The sequence below is a fragment of the Daphnia pulicaria genome, chromosome 9 (assembly GCF_021234035.1).
Source record: "Daphnia pulicaria isolate SC F1-1A chromosome 9, SC_F0-13Bv2, whole genome shotgun sequence".
NCBI classification, from domain to species: Eukaryota; Metazoa; Arthropoda; class Branchiopoda; order Diplostraca; family Daphniidae; genus Daphnia; species Daphnia pulicaria.
In genome coordinates this window covers 3,645,306-3,659,312 of record NC_060921.1, presented here as the reverse complement: position 1 = coordinate 3,659,312, position 14,007 = coordinate 3,645,306, and the positions used below count along the sequence as shown (strand labels likewise).

General features: G+C 39.1%; 4 protein-coding genes across 5 annotated transcripts in view; 3 read left to right on the top strand and 1 right to left on the bottom strand.

Annotated features, from left to right (window-relative positions):
- Nucleotides 1-14,007, top strand: part of LOC124313083 (dipeptidase 1-like) — a 1,013,891-nt gene that overhangs the window by 681,952 nt on the left and 317,932 nt on the right. The window lies entirely within an intron of this gene.
- LOC124313366 (vitelline membrane outer layer protein 1 homolog) overlaps nt 1-14,007 on the top strand; it is a 242,008-nt gene that overhangs the window by 187,621 nt on the left and 40,380 nt on the right. The window lies entirely within an intron of this gene.
- On the bottom strand, nt 2-3,427 carry LOC124313180 (F-box-like/WD repeat-containing protein TBL1XR1). Its single transcript, XM_046777962.1, has 8 exons — nt 2,845-3,427; nt 2,590-2,760; nt 2,273-2,464; nt 2,099-2,194; nt 1,914-2,032; nt 1,681-1,852; nt 1,502-1,609; nt 2-1,214 (listed from the first exon to the last, which is right to left on the bottom strand). The coding sequence occupies exons 1-8, from the start codon at nt 3,085-3,087 to the stop codon at nt 1,188-1,190; spliced, it is 1,128 nt and encodes a 375-aa protein (XP_046633918.1). The 5' UTR covers nt 3,088-3,427; the 3' UTR covers nt 2-1,187.
- Nucleotides 8,432-12,429, top strand: LOC124313259. 2 transcript variants are annotated; one of them, XM_046778088.1, is made up of 11 exons: nt 8,432-8,616; nt 8,674-8,846; nt 9,833-10,142; nt 10,269-10,287; nt 10,352-10,521; nt 10,654-10,713; nt 10,843-11,251; nt 11,326-11,530; nt 11,596-11,958; nt 12,036-12,121; nt 12,202-12,429. In XM_046778088.1, exons 7-10 carry the CDS (start codon nt 10,955-10,957, stop codon nt 12,041-12,043), a joined length of 873 nt encoding a protein of 290 aa, XP_046634044.1. In that variant the 5' UTR covers nt 8,432-8,616; nt 8,674-8,846; nt 9,833-10,142; nt 10,269-10,287; nt 10,352-10,521; nt 10,654-10,713; nt 10,843-10,954; the 3' UTR covers nt 12,044-12,121; nt 12,202-12,429. The 2 variants fall into 2 exon arrangements, with proteins under 2 accessions (XP_046634044.1, XP_046634045.1); XM_046778089.1 differs by having other exon boundaries at nt 9,833-10,521.

The window sequence follows — 14,007 nt, the reverse complement described above, 5'->3', positions numbered from 1 at the left end:
TTTTTTTTAAATCAATGTATAAGCACATTCCTTTCGATGATTAAACAAATTATTAAACGAAAAATGCAAAAGTTTTATTCATTTACTTAAATTTAGTTTTTATCTTGTTAATTGTTATCCGGTTTTATTCGATTCAATTAAAAACTGATTTTTCGCAATTTGGCAAATGCAAAATAGGCCCGCCCCAGATTGCAGACTACAATTTAGCCAAACGACACGTGAAAACGTTATTTCTTTTTTTAATTTTTGAGATTACCCCAGTCAATACTAGAAATCAGAGATAATAACCTACAAGGGAATAGTTTTCACTTCTCAACGGACTCTCTACTATTTTGGCAAGTATGTTTGTGTCTTCATTTCGTAAACCTGAGCGTGAATTATTTCGTAGTGTGCCAGTCTAGCAGAGGCAGACCCAGGCATAGCTTTGTTTACTTGTCAAAGGTCAGGCTGAGGCCACCATGGCCGAATTAGAATTTAGAAGAAAACTTTAAAGAAAATTATGAAGTCATCTCATAATTTTCTTGTCCAACAACAACCATGTGAGCAAGTCACTTGGTGGTTCTCGTTAGTGTGAAACAACTTAAACACCCATAACTACGTACAGGTTTTTCCAATACTTTGAGGACTAGGATTTTCTTTATTGAGTCTTTATTTAGTTTAAAACAAAATAATAAACCAAATATTATCTAGTTTATTATCTTGTTCATAGCAAACTATTCCCTTTCATTGAATTACGTTTTTCGAAAAACCAAATGATGAAAACATAAAAAATTTCGTTCCATTTTTTAACTAAATTTGCATCGTTAATCTTGTGATTTTGCGATGTGAGAAAACTGCTAAAATTCGAGCTATTCCTGACCAGTCCACTAAAAACATTTGTTTAAGTTTTGCCAATTAGCAACTCGTCGATTCGGCGGATAATTTTCGTCGACTCGATATGCTAAATGGCCACGTTTGCACGTTTGCGCTGAACAAGCAGCGCGAATTTCAGCGGTGTAGTGTGTGCAAATGCAAACATAAGACGGTCACGTTTCGCTCCTTCCCGACTCGTGTTATGATGTGTGGCAGTTGCACTATTTGAGACACTCCCGTACGGCGGGAAATTTGAAAAATAAAAAGGATAGAAAAAGTTGTTAAAATGGCTGGATGATTTTGCATGTGAATTGAAGTTGAAGATTGCTCGGGGTCTAATGGATGATTTCCACAAGAAAAACCTGTCGGAGACAAAATACATTTTTAGTCAACTTTCATATAACTGGAATAATATGGCGTCCATCATCCAGCGATAGGAGAAAGTTTCTTTTTTGCCCGAATCAAATTTTTATTTTTCGTTTCGCCGAGATTGTGAATTGTGTGTGCAACCTCCTGAAAAACTTTTGTTTTTTCCTGACAAAATTGAAGAGTCAATGAAAAATGGTCTCGGGTCCAGTTAAGAAACTTTCCCCTTGCCGATGAGTAGCTGTAGGGTCGTCACGACAAATGTCCATAACTGTAATACTACCTGATAACGAGCATTGACGATAGCCAATTTGTCACTGGAACCACTCCACGAAAGAGCTCTTTGGCAATTACTGGCCTCCGTCTTTGTCTCGTACACTTTTCGCCAATCCTATATTTATACATAATAACTCTGTCAGCAGCAACCGGTAGCTGAAATGTTGTCGATAGAAATAGAAATACCTCGGCTAATCTGATGATTAATTGGCCATCCCTGTCGATGGACGCCAGCCATCTTCTATTCGGCGAGAAGCACAGGTCGTTAATTGCTGCGTAATGGCCGTCGTCAAGTCTTTTGTGGCTATTCCCTTCGTCGTCCAAGTTCCAGACGATTGTCGAACCGTCAGCGCAACCCCTTAACATCAAAATCAATTTGAAAATAGCCAACGTAATTTTTGATGAATCTTATTTCATACCCGACAACGAATAAAGGTTTATTAGCACCGTTTTCCTGAGTTAACCAGTCGATACATCGGACCTCTGATTGTGCTTGAATTAACGTTTTGATTGGATCATTTTGATCCGGCGACCAGATCTTAACATAATCAATCGAATTAAATTGCATGAAAATCAATTTTAAAATTTCTCGCTATTATAGTACCTGCAACATGACGTGACCCGTTCCTTTAGTCACAAAAGATGAAACGGAAGCGAGTAGGTTAACTTGAGGATTCCACCGTACGGAATTGATCGAGTTCTATAGCGACACTTTTTCAAAATGAATCTTATCCAATCTAATACTTAAAAGACGTAATGTATCATCAAATGGACTTACTCCGTGCACCAAGGCCATTATCGGATTCTCCCTACCGATTTGGCAAATGCGAATGATTCCGTCGGTCTGGTCTCTCGAGTAGAAAGCCAATCGAGTTGCCGAAATCCAAACGACGTCGTCAATCCGATCGGCGTCGGTGAATCGTTGAACGAGTGGCGACGGTTTCTTGTCAGCATCCCACACCAAGGCCGACTGTGTTTTATATGGAACAATATATAATGAAATAAAATCGCATTAGAGGTTCGTCACGAGAGATCGCGTGCTCGAGTGCCATTCTATTGCCCGCCGCTGATTGTTTTTTTTTAGATTGGATATACCCTGTCGTTGCTGCTGGCGCTGGCGAAGACATTGGTCCGGATTGGATTCCATCGAATGCTCCCGATTCTGGCCGTGTGCTTTCGCCTCTCGAGCAAACGACATCCGTCCTCGCCATTCCACAGGATCAGCGTTCCGTTTTGGTAACCGACTGCTAATCGCCTCCCGTCTGCCTTTTTGGTTTTTTAAAATCAATTTCCAGGTGAACAGGTTAATCGAATTAGAATTTCTCTCTTGAGCCAACAACAACAACTCACGTCCCACTGGAGGCACGAGGCGTCGGAAACGGGGTATTGTGTGGAAACCGGATTGAAGACGGTCTCTTTCCACTTTGACAATGGAACGATGGAGCCGACGGCGTCCGGCTGCTGGTACAGGCGAACGGGTCCGCCCTGCACGGCACAGGCCAGGACGGGTTCGTGCGGATGGAAGGCACAATTTGACACTAGTAGAGCAGAGTCGTCCAAACTTTTCGGCGAGATTACAAATTCAGCCGACATGGCTGCAACAAAACACGCCAGCCAAACGACGACGACGATTCAACTCTCTGACTTTCAATTTGTGTTTGACAGTTTAGTTCTCTGGGTCGGCGTGATAAACAGCCGTCTCTCACACCCGTGTAAAACGTCCCCCCTTTATCAACGCCCCTCGACCAAAAAACTTATCTCGACAACTGATAACCGACGGATGCTATTCGATGGAGCCCAGCAATTCTGTTGTGTCATCATTTGACTGGATGACGTTGCGCTTTCTCTTGTCGAGATTACAACTGGGCGGCGGGCGGCGGGCGGCATTGTGGCCGCTTCTTTTTCCTTCGTAATGTACACGACACTAAAAGGTTAACAATTGAAAAAACGAGAAACAAACAGATGGCGAATCTGTGTCGCCAAACCGGAACGTTTTGAAACGATTCCGGTTTTTACAGTTCGCTCATTATTTTTCAATGGCAATCTCTGCCGTTTCTGCGCATACAAACGGGTTTTTCTTCTCAACGGTAGATAGCAGCACCGCCCGCCCTCTCACAAGGGATTTAAAAAAAAGAATTGAGTCTGCATTGGATTTTGACTTTCTGTGATGGGAGTTTTTCAGTTTTCCGTGGACCTGGTGTATGACTTAAGTTATTACACCAGGTACAGTCTATCTCAAATTGGCTACTTATAAACAGCTGAACAGCAACAAAAGTCTTGCCTTTCAGCTTTCAACCTAGGCTTTATTCAAAATTAAAAACTCGGATTTTCTTAACAACTTTTATCTTTGATCCTCTTAGAGTCGTTGACGCAAGTGTGTCATTTTTAAAGATGCCGGACAATTATTGGGCTTTAGCTGCGTCATCAGGATCAAAATGCTGCGCATATTTTTGTTGTTGCAAAACCCACATGTGTACTCTCCGTTTTTGAAAAAAAGCCCGCGTAATTTGTTTTCTTTTCAGAGGCACCTGGTAGAGAAATTCCGCACTACTTCACGGAATTCCATTTCTCGTGTCTTCTGCTTCATTCACGAGTGGAATTCTTGGTTCGAGCTTGGAGAACTGAGAGTTGAGACTACGGTACGTGTTCGTGTTCCTTTGTGAATATCTTCAGAATTTCAAGTATCTATTTTTATATTACATTCAAAGTTCAAAACATTTTGATGCTATATTTATGGATTTTTCGTCATTAGGGAGGATCCAATCCCATGGCCATACAGACACTTGTTTTTTAAACTTTGCTTGCCAATTCCTTCAAATTATTGTTTTTTATTTTATGATATATTTGCTTTGATCAAAATTCATCTTAAAAGGGTCCATTATGTTGAATGAAATGATTTTGTATGTTAAATTATGTTTATTTGAGAGACTTCCTCATTCAAATCATCAAATGAGTAATAGTGTTAAATATTCATTGAATCTACAGTAAGATCAACGTGAATAAATAGTGGAAAGAGAAAAGGTATGAAAAAGTCAAAAAGCAAAAAAATAGTAAGCAAATGCACCATTTTTGAAAAGAACCGCGTCATTTATTGTTTTTTAGACACCTAGTAGAGGAATTTTGTACTGCTTTATTAAATCATGCTGTGATCTTTTGTCGTCTGCGTTCCTCGTGGCTTTCACCTCACGTTTCACTGTTTTGTCGGCGGTGTATTGCTCTGTTAATGGTCGAAATATAGAAAAGTGAGATTGCTTTGATCTTCTTATGATGGTTAGTGAAATATTTTTTATTTAGACTTTAAAATAGAGAAGAAACAAAAAAGCTGTTAGAGTACAGAGTGCATCAACAATTTTTTAAATTTATCTTTTCTGTAGGTTTGCACGTCATTTCTGATACTCATCCTCAAACCGAATGATACCAACAGGCAATGAGAAAGTAGTGAAGCTGCTACCTAAATAAGTAGGAAAACATGCGCACAAACATTGGTATGGTAGTTCAGTTTACACACCGAAACTTTTGACACAAACCTTTTCATTCTCAATTTTAGACGAGAATATAAAATTGGCTCGGAATATTTATTAGACCATAATTCCAATTTACTGTTTTTTAGAGCTGGTACTCTTTCAACAACGGACCAAATGACCAACTGAGCTTTGAGACCAAGTCTTTTGTGAAATAAAAAACTACTTCAGCTCAATTACCAGTTGTCAAGCTGAGTTAAAATCAGAAACAACAACTTGAAATATACCATATCATCAAGGCGTTGATACCAGTAGTTGAGGTAAACCAACAAGAAGATAAACCAGCCATCATACACATTCAAAATTTCCTTAAAACCCAAGTATGGTTTCCAAATCATAAATTAGATGGAGAATCACTGCTTTTGCAATTACAGTAGAGAAATAATGGAAATCAAAGGTGGACGATGCTAAATTTCGTCGATTAACCGCCCATATTCAAGTCGTGCATCAATCTGATGCCCTTGCCAATGAAAGTGAAGCAGGAGTGGCGACAGGGATCAGCATCAGCGGCCCTATCTTTAAAATTATCTCCAAATCAACAGCAGCTGCCGACGAGTGGTCCTCGGATCGCGAAATTACTTGCCAGTTTAGTGTCGCCTATACGCCAATTATTTCTTTGGTCGACTGGGTTGCATCGGAGTCTCAACGTCCCCGCGATTAGTTGCCGGAAGGAACAAAGATATCCTACAGGGTAAAATTCTAATCGAACTTTTTGTTGTTTAAATTTATTTAACATTGTTGTGTTTTACAGGAGATTGAGTCTTTAGTAGATTGGTCCTAGTTCGCCCCCAGACCCCAGTTAATCTGGCTGAACAAATTGAGTCGCAACAGGAAACTTCTTATTGTGATTATTCCATGGAAATAGGTGAGTTCAAATACTACCGAGTCGGAACTTCATATTCTCTTTTTAATTTTTATTCTCTCATTCAATTTTGCTGCTAATTTCGAAACGGACAGACATGGAATTCGATGACATGTTGCAGAGTTTAGATCGTGGACCGACTCATTCATTTGGCTGAAGAAGATGTCGGTTCTCTCGGATGACTCGGCGTAATAACTCACACAGTTTGTCCAGGAGCAACTCACTCCCACCATTTGGGGGTCCAAAACTCCGCTGAATTCATGTAGAAGGATCGGTAATCCAAGGCAGGAAAGATACGTAATCGAAAGGACCAAAATGTCATTCTGTCTTCTCTAAATTCAGATGCGAACGTTGTTCACCCTTTCATTCGTGGCGGCATTTGTGAATACCAATTATGTATAGGAAGAGTTGGATACTTTGCACGAAAACTCATGGTATGAAGAATTTTAACTTGTTTTCATTTTCTTAAAAATCTTAAGTGTACTGTTATATCGCGACAGGCGGAAAATCCGACCAGTAGTGTATGCCGGATGAGCCAAATAAGAGATCTTCACTTGACTTACGGTTCATCATTTGGGCTCGTCAAGTTGCGAGGCAGCAACGTGCGTACAACATACCTAAATGAAGGGAGTTGAACATATCGAAAGTAATACATAGCAGTACAATAGAGTCTCGTTTTTTAATGAAATTTTTATGTTTTACCATGTAGTTAGGGCTGGGAGAACCCTGTCAAAATTGTCGAAGATAAAAAACAGGAGGTTAGCTGATCCTGAACGTTACCCAAACAAGGATGGTGAAGCAGTCTCGTCCTGCCCTCTTTTCCGATTGCTGACTCTCTAAGAAGAACATCCCAGTGAATCGACATGGCTGTTCAGTTACATGTCAACCGGATCTTTCACAGGACTTTTTCAGCCGCAACGTTGGGGGACGATAACCCTGGGACAGGTCAAGCTGAATTAGCCACATAGGGCAAACCTCCAAGAGAAAACATCAAACAAAGAGAAAACAAATCATATTGTTGGAAAATGTCTAGTGAACCGTATTCTAGGTAATTGTATTTGTGTAAATTTTCAAGCTAATAAAAAAACTATCGTTATCTTTTGTGATAAGGAATAAGCCTGGTGCATTATCCACGCTATCTCCAAATAACCTAACAAGGTGATAATAATGATGATGATTGAATGATTGACATGATTTTGGAATTAGATCCCCCCCTTCTCCGCAAACATGAAGCAACATTTGAAATTATCACTTCCACTTACTTACATGAGTTTACTTGCATAATTGTGAGATGATGTTGTCAAGCCACCGTCTTCACAAGGATTAAAGGGGGAGAGAGACAAAGGCTGTTCGCTACCAAACGATGGTGAGTTCAAATTGGGTCAATAAAGGATACTCCTCCCTTATTCAATTTGCTCTATTTTCATCTGACCTCGAATACTTAAAAATACCTCCAGCGTTGTTGCTGCGGGGAATCGACGTGCCGGTGGGCATTCTAGGGGCCCAAAAATGCTCAGTAGTCCACGTATTCGCACGGTGTGCACTTGTCTCTAGTTTGCTGCAGTAGTTTTGCATCTTCACGCCTTTGCACTTGGATTAATTTCGTTTTATGCATTGCCTACACAATTTGTCGTGGTTTCTTTGTAGTGTTTTGTGTCGTTGATGGTCGTAGATTTCGTTTTACTATCTCATCACTATATCAGCACAATTGCATCTGCACTGTAATAATCTTGTGTTCGTAGATTGATTCACCTTCTTTGTTGTCCACACCAGTAGCTACTTAATTAGAGTAAGCCAATCTAGATGAGGTTAAAGTTAAGCATAAGTTAAGGATATTGTAGGTTAAGCCGTTAAGCTAAGCTAAGGCTATTGTAGGTTAAGCTAAGTTTAGGTTTAAGTTCACGATAGGGTTACTTGCCAACTTACTTTGGTGCCTCTGTGGTGTAGAAAATTCGTCTTTAGCAATCCCAAACCCTAACGTGTCAACTAATAACCCTTTTTCTTTCAGGAAATTGGAATCTAAATTGAATGTTTTAGCTGTATATTTTCTATTTTCGCTTAATTGATTGTGGTTTAAAGAACTATAAAGTTTATCCATCATTTGTTATTGATGTAATTAGGATCATGGACCGGAGAGGATCGCCGCCGCCACTACAAGATAGGACCCTGGCCCACGGGTCGGAGGTACATTTTATTTGATTCTGAATGCCTTCAACTTCTTTTATTAATGTTTTTGGATTTTCTTTAGAGGAGAGGATCGCAGCCGCCACCGCCGCCGCCACCACCACCGGAGCCGCTTCAAGATCGCCGCACGCTAGGATCTTCGCCAATGGATCTTAGGTATATATTTTTTCTTCTAAGTGTCTAACCATATTTTTTTCATGTACTCTAGATGGGACCCAGGACCAAGGAGGATCGCCGCCGCCACTACAAGATCGTCCCCGCCGCAGCAAAGGACTACGAAGATCTTTAAATAGTACGGTATTACTTTTTCTTGCCTTACGCGTCATACGCTCACGTGTTCACTGAAGAAGTTGATCGTTTTATCGTGACACGTGATCAGCAGGCAGTGCTATTGCAGAAGATTTTCCACTTGACGTCATCCCCGAATTTGTTTTCAAAAATCCTTTTTTGGAATTGGGTAATTCTTTGGTGGTCCTTCAGCGAAAATCGATAATTTGGCAGCCATCGTCGCTTCCGCCCCGGTTATACAAGAACCCATCCTTGCCGATTTGTTTGGTATGTCACAATTTAAAATTACGTGCTTGTTTCTCTTATTTGAATTTATATTTTTAGAATTACAGAAGAAAAACCGAAGTTTGGCTGAGGCTCGGTCTGTTCTCATTTCTGCCATAACACGTCTTCCCTCGTGATGCCAAGCCACTAATCACAAGCAAAGTGCGTAATCATTCAGATTCACACTCACATTTCCTAAACTGAAATTAGAAACAAAACAAAATGTTAATCAGGTTAGTGCTGCAACTACCCTTTGTACTTACTTTTATCATAGAATTTTAACGCCACTCGCATCTGTGCTAATTATACAACCCAATTTTAAGATGCGGAGTGAATGGCCTTTTTCTCGTTCGGAGCACAATATTTTTTGGTCAACTTCCCCTGTATAAGATTTGAACTCGCTCCGGTGGCCATGCTGCAGCAGCATGTACATATGGTGGTTATCAATACCACTTCTCAGTTATCTTACATAGCTATATTTCGACAGTCCTGATATTTTTTTTTTATAATAGCGCTTCCAACTTGTATACCGTAAGATTTAATATCCCTTTTTTTTACTATCCTAGTTGATCTCTGTTCATTCCGATTCCTTTACTACCCTTCTACTCAACTGTCAACACCTTTCACTCGTTTAGTTGACCATTTGAATGATCAGACAAAATTTCTTAAAATTTGAAGCAGAAATACCAGAGTAACTAGCCTCTTTGACATAAATAAGAGACTACGCCAGTTGTCGTTGTGGCTAGTCATGCGGAATCAGCATTTTGGATTTCCTCCGTACATTTACATTTCTCGCATACAGAAGCTGTCCATAGATCTAGACTTACAAAGTTCGCTCTTTTATTGCGCATTTTTTTCCCATTTGTTTTCAATTATCTGGCTCTTCTCTTTTTTCCCCCCTTTTCAACGAAGAACTGCGCTTCACTTTCTTTAAAAAAAAGGTAAACTAAAAACTCTTTCGACGTTCTATTCCCGGGTGTTAACAGCTCGTTGTTTATTTCCCCTCTCTCGTTACGTTATGCAACAATTATGCGGTAGTGGCCTCAAATTCTTGTTAATTAAAACAATTATTCCAATTGATTTATCGAAAAAATTTTTTTTTTAAATTTCCCTGAACTGTTCAGTAAAATGTGCCAAGGTAACAGTAAATAGCTACCATAGAAGGAACAAATACGATTAGAAAATATTTGCACTAAACTCGAGCTTGTTTACAATGCAGTAATACGCAAGACTTCCTCGTCTTTGGGTGCTGTACAAGAAGGTCGGCGGTGCGGGGACCATCAAGCATGGTTAGACAGTCAAAATCAAATCAAATGCCTTATATCCATCGGCGGAGGTCCTAGCGTGCGACGATCTTTGAAACGAAGATCTTGAAGCTACGATCTTGAAGTGAGAAGAAGGTGTACAAGGAAGGTCAGCCAATCGGAAGTTGAAACGCCCAACAAATTTGGGTGTGACTGCCAAGTAGGAGTGGGTGTTGGCCTTTCGTCTCATGACCTTATTAATAATAATATTTATACCCTTTTCTGGTACGAGATTGATGTCTTTCTTCCGATTAATGCTTATTTCAAGGTGATCCCGTACACTGATTTGTCGTTTTTTTGTTTTACCTGTTTAATTACCATTGCCAACCTGTCGCGGATGGTTTACACCAGTTTACGCAACACGCTTATGGTGTTTGCCTTTCTCTTTTTCGAATGTAGAACTGTACTAAGGTTTTTTTCTTTTTCCGTTGAAGGGTGACAACCAACCAACATCTCTTTCATGAGAGAACGAAAAACGATGTGGGAGCAAGAGTGGACTGGCTAGTCTATATAAACCTCCTTTGGCTGTGGACGGGTCCATCGAGTGTTCAACTGAAGAACGAATTCCAACCGGATATTTTGACGTAACAAGTATTTTGTACAGGTATTTTTGGCTGCCGTATTTTGTATTGTTATTTTATTTTTTGTATTTTATTTTGTAGTTTGATTATTTTATTTATTTTTTAATTTTTTACTATTTTACATTTTGTTTGTATTTTATTCGAATTTTTAACAGATATTTTGTACAGACATTTTGACGTAACAGTGGTTTGTTACTCTTCACTCATCAAGCACGGTATAAAAAATTATTCTAATTAAAAAAAACAAACAGTTTAAGTTATAATATTTCTAAGGCTAAATTATTTCGACGCAATGTAATGTATTTTTTTTTTTTTTTTTATTTATTTATTTATTTTTTTCATAGAAAGATTGCAGTTAATTAAACAGAGACAGAGTTTGTTTCGCCATAACAAAGAGTCTAGGGAAAGCCCCTGACAAACCCGTTATTGTTAAAAGAACACGAAGCATTTAAGGAAATGTTTGCTTCAGCTATAATATTTGCAGCTGCTGTCCCACTGGTATTGGCAAACAACGCGCCAACCTATTCTAGTGATGTCTCCAGTACGGCCGACAATTCGTGTGAGAATTATCCTCCGCTTAGTGGTGCAAAAGTTCCACAAAATGGAAAACCGTCTAATTCTTCTTATCCTGATGATGGCTGTGGAGACTATTCTGTCCGATTTAAGGGCGATGGATACTGTTATTCACTTCTGAAGAAAGGACCTTGTGAGAATGTGTTATTTTGGATTACGGTCGACCCGTATACTTACGAGGTGGGATTTTAATTCTTTTTAGAATTAATAGTGTATTTGTATTTTATCTAACGTGATTTTTGTGAAACTTTTAGGGAATATGCACTCCTCGCCTTTGTGGCAGAGAAAAAGTGTTCGTCGGTCGAGATGGTCTTTGTCACGATATTTACGATACTAAAGAGTGTCGTGGAGGTAGGCGTCTTTATTACTCGGCTTACGGAGATCCAATTTGTGATTGTCCTATTGGGCAATATCCATTCCCATCGGAAGAAGACGATTGCGTTCCTTTATTTACCCAAGGTACAGTAAACGCCAATTTTCCCAAATTATTTGTTAATTAATTTTCTTTTATCATTTTTTTTAAGGGCCGTGTCCAACCAATCAGGTTGTATCCGTTAGTTCATCTGGTAAATTAGAGTGTTTCCCCAACACTTGTCAACTTGTTGATAGATATCAGGACTGCCTCCTGCAATTGGTCCCAGTTAAACAATCAAGAATAAGTAACGATGACAACGGCGATGAATATGGATACTGCTATGGGTTAGGCACTCGTGGACCTTGCTCACCTTCTGAACTTTTTGGTTACAACATCTTTCACTGTCAGGGAGAGTGTGTTGACATGGATGACCCTAGAACGCCTTACTTTTCTTCTCCGGAAGAGAATGCAATTTTAGATGATGTCTTTGATCGGGCCGCAAACGAACCCATAAAAACAAAGAATAACAAAAGTAATACGTTTTTATGTGCTCAACGGTTATCAAGAAAACGAAGACAAGGTATCAATACTTTTGGGATATTCCAACAGACAAGTAGAATTCCAACATCTCTCCTAAATCCCTGTCAACCTGGCGGTCGAAACGGAAATAATTTCAAGTGTGCAAATCCTTTGGTGTAAGTTATTTATGCACGCATTTTAGCAAACTTTTAAGGACACTTGATAATTTAAATTTATGTAATAATATCTTCTTCAGTCCTAGTAGACCCATACGTGACGTTAGTAAGCCTGTCAGTCCTGCTTTCGGTTGCCGACCAAATGATTTCTTGCGAGCTACTGGACAATGCGGTAGCAACCGTGGGCCAGCTAGCTGCGGACCTTCTTACAAATTCATCAAAGCTACAAACCAATGTAGACCAATTCGCTTTTGAATTAAATTCGCTTTGTAATTAAAGATAATCCTGAAATTCAACACAACTAATTTCGTAATTGACGCGAAAATACAAGTTTCTTAATATCACACAGTTAGTAAAATCACTCAAGTTTTCTTTTGTTCAAGCTGACTTAATTTAACTAAGAAATTTTATAGTATACTTATACCAACATGATAAATAGGTGACTGCTGTTTGAGACGATTTCTGCGAAATGATTATGGAGAAGGTAAGCGGCGAACGTGATTAGGAGCACATTGTGTGTACGGACCGATGCAACTCACATTCAGACTATAAGCACAATATTTTCAAACCGATTTTTTTAACACTTAACTTCGGATTGGAGGAAAGAAAGGTCCAGAAATCCCCCACTAGGTGCCAGTGCAGTTTAACAACAACAGCAGTTAAACAACAATGGCTGCTATTCCCTATATTGCTAACTGTGCTTATTGGTCTTCTGTGCCGTTTGTCTTTCACGTTTCGATGCAGTGTTAACTGTTAAGGTGAATATTTTAAAATGTTTTAGCAGATTAAGTATTGCCAAACCCAATTAGTGGGTCATGCCGACTACTTCCGCGTATTTAAAACTTCACACAGTTTAAGTGAGTGCTAAGTGTTAACTCAACCCAAAAAAAAAGTCGCAAGTCACCATGTAACTTGGAGAAAATATTACGTGAGTATCAAAGTTACTTGCCTTTAATTTTTAGTTTTTTCAATTAAGTGTAAACGAGCTAGAGCGGACATTGTTTTCATGTAAACGTTTCTTTTTCCTGGCGCTAGACGGCAAAGCCTTTGATCATTTTCCGCTCAGTTTAGTTTCGTTAACTTTGCACACCTCTCAAGAAATTTCTCGTTGCTACAACAAGGAAATTTTGGGTGATGGCTGTCAGTTTCTGTTTCAGCAACAAAGCTCACTTGTTAGTTTTTAATAATAATGTGCTTTTTTTCTACTTCCGGTTTTCTCATTTCTGTCAGTAGTTAAGTAAATATTCATCTGAAGCACAAAACAACCACATATTCGTGATCCTCGTCAAATTTGTGGTAAAGTTCATGTTGTTTTTTTTACGTACACGTACTTCCGGTTTCAAGAATTTTCCTGAACTATTGTTCAGGAAAATTCTCGATTTTGGCCAAATTTTGGATTTCGTTGAAATCACACCCAATCAACCCCAAATTTCATGGAGATCACGAATATTTGGTTTATTTTGTCGGCAGCTCAATGGTTAAGGCGCTATCGCTTACTTCCGGTATACTTCCGGAAAATTTGCATGAAAGTAGCAAGTGAACTTTGTTCTCTGTACAATTCTAAGGATTGAATGCTAGATTTTAGCTAACAAAAATGCTTTTTTAAAGTTTTGTGAGTATCTTAAGACTAGTCCTTCACATACTGAGTTTTGAGACGTGTCAAATAGATGGCGTGTTCATTGTGTTATGGAATGGCAGTTTGCTGTCAAAAGTTAAGCTATCCTTTCTTCGACAATTACCAATGCATTCATAGGTAAATTCGAGTGATTTCGTCTCTAACTTGTCGGTGATGTGTTCTATTCCGTGTATATGTTGGATAACCTTAATGTTTCTCATCAACTTATAGCCTTACAGGAGGAAACGTGAAAGGGTCGTGGCCGTCGTAC